This window comes from Babylonia areolata, chromosome 7, assembly GCF_041734735.1.
Source record: "Babylonia areolata isolate BAREFJ2019XMU chromosome 7, ASM4173473v1, whole genome shotgun sequence".
Taxonomy (NCBI): Eukaryota; Metazoa; Mollusca; class Gastropoda; order Neogastropoda; family Buccinidae; genus Babylonia; species Babylonia areolata.
In genome coordinates this window covers 38351314-38357027 of record NC_134882.1, presented here as the reverse complement: position 1 = coordinate 38357027, position 5714 = coordinate 38351314, and the positions used below count along the sequence as shown (strand labels likewise).

General features: G+C 42.9%; 1 protein-coding gene across 1 annotated transcript in view; it reads right to left on the bottom strand.

Moving 5' to 3' along the window:
- Nucleotides 1-4781: 4781 nt before the first annotated feature.
- Nucleotides 4782-5714, bottom strand: part of LOC143283839 (protocadherin-11 X-linked-like) — a 279857-nt gene continuing 278924 nt past the window's right edge. Inside the window, exons 4-5 of the mRNA XM_076590214.1 lie at nt 5159-5463; nt 4782-4919 (exon numbers count right to left, since the gene is read on the bottom strand). Coding sequence (XP_076446329.1) covers nt 4782-4919; nt 5159-5463 — 443 coding nt within the window. The remainder of the gene's footprint in view (nt 4920-5158; nt 5464-5714) is intronic.

Here is a 5714-nt window from a genome sequence, read left to right as displayed (position 1 = left end):
GCACACACAAAAATAACAACAGCTTTTTTGGGGGTGATTCACTTGCATCTTTTTAAAGCATGTGTGTATATCACTGCATTTCGTTCTAATGTAAAATCCTGTTAAGTAAGAAGATTTCATAGGGTCCATTACATATACATACCATTGAAACAAATGGATAGGTAAATTAAGTCCTTCAAGCACAGCGTTACTACAAATTGTCTTTGACTGGCAGCAAGAAATGACGGCACTTTTACTATTCTCATCAATTATCAGTTATTCCTGATAAATAAAGTAAATTGTTATGTACTCATTTCTGGCGAGGTGGAAAATCACACACACACACACAAACAACAAGCCACCACCCCTACCACCACCACCACCAACAAAAACGATTTGCAGCAATGACCAGTGCCTGGGTAAAACAACAGTGACTGTCAACAAAGTCCCTCTAACACTTTAACTTTTGGTTGTTTTTGTGTTGTTGTTTTTTTTTTTTTCTTTTGCAGCGTTTTCAGTGAAAACAAAAAAAAACAAAACAAAAAAAAAAAAGACTCAGTAAACGTGCCGACCTGATAGAACGACCCACAAAGTAGCAAACAGATCTTAGAGCAGCAGACTGTGCAAAAGAGTTGCCTTGAAACAAGCAGGAAATAGAAGTAATCCCTAATAACTGCTGAAAGCTCTTTGGGCTGTTTGGCCACGAATGTCGGTTTTAGTTTGAAAAAAAAAAAAATTAAAAAAAATAAAATAAAATAAAACAACCTAGGATAGGTTGTAAGTTGGACAAGCATCGCTTTGATGTGAAGGCAGTGAGTGGTACTGATCATCGATCGAAGCTGTTTGGCTTATGAATAGATTGATGGCGTTGATGCTGATTTTTTTTTTTTTTTTGGGGGGGGGGGGGGGGGGGGGGGGGGGGGGGGGGGGGGGTGCAGGGGGCAGGGTGGTCATGGGAGGCAGCTGCTGGCATTTTTGTTTTCAATGTGAAGCAACAAGTGCTTCAATTGGTTAGTTTTGACGACAAACCAGCGGCAGACAATTCAATGTAACATCGTCGCTTCTTCCCTTACCCCGCATCCCACCCCACCCCCTCCCACCCCCTCTTCCTTCCCCACCCCCACCCCCCCAACCCCACGCCCTCCCACATCGTCAATCCTATACCAGCCGCCTCTCCCTCTTCTTCAAGGGAAAAGAAAAAAAAAAGTATAAAGAAAGAAGAATCAAAACATAGAAATGGACATAAACATGAGTGGACAACATGTCTGGGAAGTCTTAGACGTGGTTGCCGTGCCCTTCCCTTCATCCATTATGATCAAACTGAAATGAGCCAAGAACAATAACCCACCCACCCCCGCTATGATTTCTTAATATGCATCCGAACAGCAACAGTTCGCCCCCCTCCCCCACTCACCCCCCGACCCCTACCCACGAACCCCCCTCTCCCACTCCAACTCACGCCGCTAAGTGTGCAGAATAGTGACTACAGTAATATAAGATTACAATGTTAAGCCAGATTTTAACAAGGCAGGAAGAGGCCAACACTGTCACATCCCAAGTCAGTTATTTATTTTTTTTTTTTGACAAAAGAGACGAACAAAATTAATCAATGCACTCAAAATAGTAGAACACAAGGAACACACACACACACACACACACACACACACACACACGAAAAAAAAATGCAATGAGGGGTGACTGGTTTACGACAGAAGGCGGAAGAAGGTAGGGAGTGTAGTCTATACAGTGGCAGCAGGACAATGTATATAAACAGTAATGCGGAGTGATAATTTGAGAGTTCACACCGAACCCCGACCTCAATCACAACAACAACAAGAACAACAACAACAACAACAAACTTCCAGTTTCTATGTTCATCTCTTTTCTAGTTCACAGCTGCAAAGCACCCCACACGATGTGCCCCAAAACCATATAACACCAGCTTCAGGAGAAAAAAAACACCCAAAAAACCCACAAAAACCCCACAAAAAACCAAAGATAAAAACAACAACCGACACCAAGGAAAAAACAAAACAAAACAAAACAAAAACGTGAAAAAGGCGTCTCTCCCGTAGGCTGTTATTATTATTATTATTATTATTATTATTATTTGACATCAATCTCTTTCAAAACAAACGTTCCTGCTGAGAAAAACAAACAAACAAACAAACAAAAAAACACACAAAAAAAACACACAAAAAAACAACAACTAAACAAAACATTATTACATCGAACTTACCTAACTCTTCCATAATAATAATCAAACTTGACACCCGAAGAAATAAAGAAGCTCATGAGTAAAGTAATGTTTTTGAAACAATGAGCACAAACTCATGAGTAAAGTAATGTTGTTGAAACAATGAGCGACAGGTACAAAAAGCAAAAGGAGGGATGCGGGTGTATAGGGCGAGAGGGGGGGGGGGGGGAGGGGGGAGTGGGGGTGGCAGTGTAAAGTAGGTTCACTTTCAAGAGGTAGCAAAGCGAATGGCCACACAACATCTGCTTAAAAAGATGTGTTTGTGTGGGAGGAGGGGTGGGGGGAGCGGGGTTGGGGGGTGGGGGGGGAGGGAGGAGGCGCGAAGTTGGGGGGGGGGGGTACCTTACTTTCGCATACTCCCAATTCACTCGTCAACCGAGTGAAAATCAACCAAAAAGACCCTTCCAAAAAAAAAAAAAAAAGGTATGTTCCTTTCCTGTGAGACAAATACAGATAATTTTGTGATCATCAGAACAGCATAAGCATGGGTTTTGGGCATGTGAGGTTTGCAGTCAACGGGCAAATGAATCAACGTCAAAGGGTAAACCCCTTATTGTCTAAATCCCAAACAAACAATAAAATGCGATCCTCAACCAGAAGCGTTTTACTCAAAATGTTGTCTCCCATACAAACGAGATCATCTTAAAAAAAAAGAAAAAAAAAAAAAGGATAAATAAAACATGGATAAAAAGCTACTAACAACATCATGTTCATGCAGCCTTATGTCAAGCAAGCGTATCGCCTCAACGGATAAGTCGAAAAACCCATGTGCTGTGTTAACAGCAACAAAAGTACAACGGTTACAAACATAAAAAAAAAACCCAACAAAACAACAAAAGACAGCCAACCAGACCAAACCAAGCCAAACAAAAACAACAACATTTGCCTGAACGTTTTTTTTTTGTACAAAACATGTAACAAATGCAATAAAATGCTGTACGCATTTTTTTTTTCTTTTTTTGTTTTTGTTTTTGCAAAGCATGCAATGCAGGCAGTGTGCAATAAAGACATGACCACATTCTCTCTCTCTCTCGCCGACACACACACACACACACACACACACACACATATATATATATATATATATATATATATATATATATTACGTCGTGCCTGGTGATAATGGGACAAAAACAAACGAAATATGTTTTCGCTTTTTTTTTTCTTTCTTTCTTTTTTTTTTAATAGTACGGCAAAGAGGTTGCCAATGATTTCTTTCTTGAAAATAATACGACGCCTATCTGTATGGATGGATGTATACACCTCACGAAAAGTTGGTTGCTTTTATAACAATCTCCGATGTGCCAACATAAAAGGGACTATAGTTGACAGCAGAACCAGGAACAGTGCGTAAAGGTGTGCGGAGCAGACTAATTCATGGCCAACACTTTCAGAATAAATCATTTTAAATCAAGCTGCAAACATTGTTTTTTTTATATGTATATAAGGAAAAAAAAAATCTCCCCGAATAAAACTCATATTTCCAAAACCACTGGCTCTATAAAGGTAAACAAAAACCAACCAACCAACTAACAAGCAAACAAAAAGTGCTAGCAAGCATAAGAAATATTTTGTAAAATAGAAGTTAAACGCTTTTTTCTAAATATTGGAATGGCACTACATGGATGAGCATTCCCCACCTCGAAAAAAAAAAAGAAGAAGAAGAAAAAAAAAAAAAGGATTATCAACACGTGTTTTTTTTTCAGAGACGAAGCCCCTTCCGACAGACCCAAAAGAAATTCTCTGCATCAATATGAACGGAAATTCAGTTAAAGGAGAAAATAACATGAGGATTCTAAGCACTTTGTATTTTCAGCGAATATAATGTAGACCTGTTATCAGCTGCATGCAAAAGGCATGCCGCACATGGCATCTTGGGGAGCAAACTCACACCTTGTATACACACGAAACCCCCCCCAAAAAAAAACAAACAAAAACCTCTGGCGAGCCAGCTTTTTTTCCCAGAGAGAGAGAGAGAGACAGACAGACAGACAGACAGACAGAGACAGAGACAAACAGACAGACAGACAGAGACATATACTGAGACAGAGACAAAGAAAACAGACAGAAACAGAGACTGAAACAAAATTATTACAGGCAGAGATACACAGAGAGACAAACAGAAAGACAAATGGACATACACACATACAGTCAGACAGACAGACAGACACAGACAGACAGTCACAAGAGGCAGGATAAGAAAGAGAGAGGTCAATGAGACAAGCGAGGCGAGAAATAGAGAGTCGGAAACAGACAGAGACAAATAGAGATAGAGAGAGAGAAAGACAATTAGAGAGAGAAAGAGGGAGAGAAAGAGAGAAAGAGAGAGACAGAGACAGAGAGACAGACAGAAACAGAGACGGAGAGAGACAGAGACAGAGAGAGAGAGAGCACGGGCGCTTCTCATTTTCCTTTGTTTTGGTTTGGTTTGGTCCCTCTCTATCAAGCCACAGGGTAGGGAAGAGGGGGAGGGAGGTCGTCAATATCGTCCTCCTCCTCCTCCTCCATGTTCAAGGTGTAACTCCCTGACGTCGTCGTGTTGTCGTCATCGTCCCGCGACGAACGGGAGAGCGGCGGTGGCAGGCCGGAGAAGAAGCTGTCGTGAGGGTCCGGGGAAGAACGCTCCTCTCCCTCCTCCCCCATCCCCATCCTGGACCCTGACCGGTACTCCGGCGGCATGGGGCTAGTGGGTTGAGGGGGAAGCCGACTGTTGGCCAGCTCCAAGGATTTGAGGTTCTCCGTCGTCAGATCGTTTTTAAACGTGACCCTCTTGCCTCCGAAACTGGTCTCCTTCACGTGAGGGCTACTGCCATTGCTGCTGCTGCTGTAGCCGCTGCTGCTGCTGCTGCTGCTGCAGCTGTTACTGCCGCCTCCAACACCACTACCACCACCACCTCCTCCTCCTCCTCCTCCTCCTCCTACGCCTCCGACGCGTCCAGGATGGTTCTGGTACAGATGGAAGCCTCGTTTTCCGCCGTTGGTGTCTCCCCGGTAAGGGCTTTTGCGCTCTGCCGGGCGGGACGAGCCCAGGGTGTGCACGTCGCGGTAGGCCATTGGCTGGGCCGGGTCACGTGGCAGGTGGTTTCCGTAGGAAGGGAGCATGCGCGGGGAGAAGGTCTCGAAGGAGATCTCTTCCCCTTCCGGCGGTGGCGTGTTGGTGTACATGAAGCGGCGCTCCTTCAGCAAGGCTTCCGGCCCCTGAGCGAAGACGAGGCGGGATGTGTCCACTGTCGACACACAGAGACAGAAAGAAAGGAGTAATAATAATAATAATAATAATAATAATAATAATAATAATAATGAAGATGGTGATGACGAAGAAGAAGAAGAAGAAGAAGAAGAAGAAGAAGAAGAAGAAGAAGAAGAAGAAGAAGAAGAAGAAGAAGAAGTTGACAATGGTGATAAAGAAGAAGAAGAAGAAGAAGAAGAAGAAGAAGAAGAAGAAGAAGAAGAAGAAGAAGAAGAAGAAGAAGAAGAA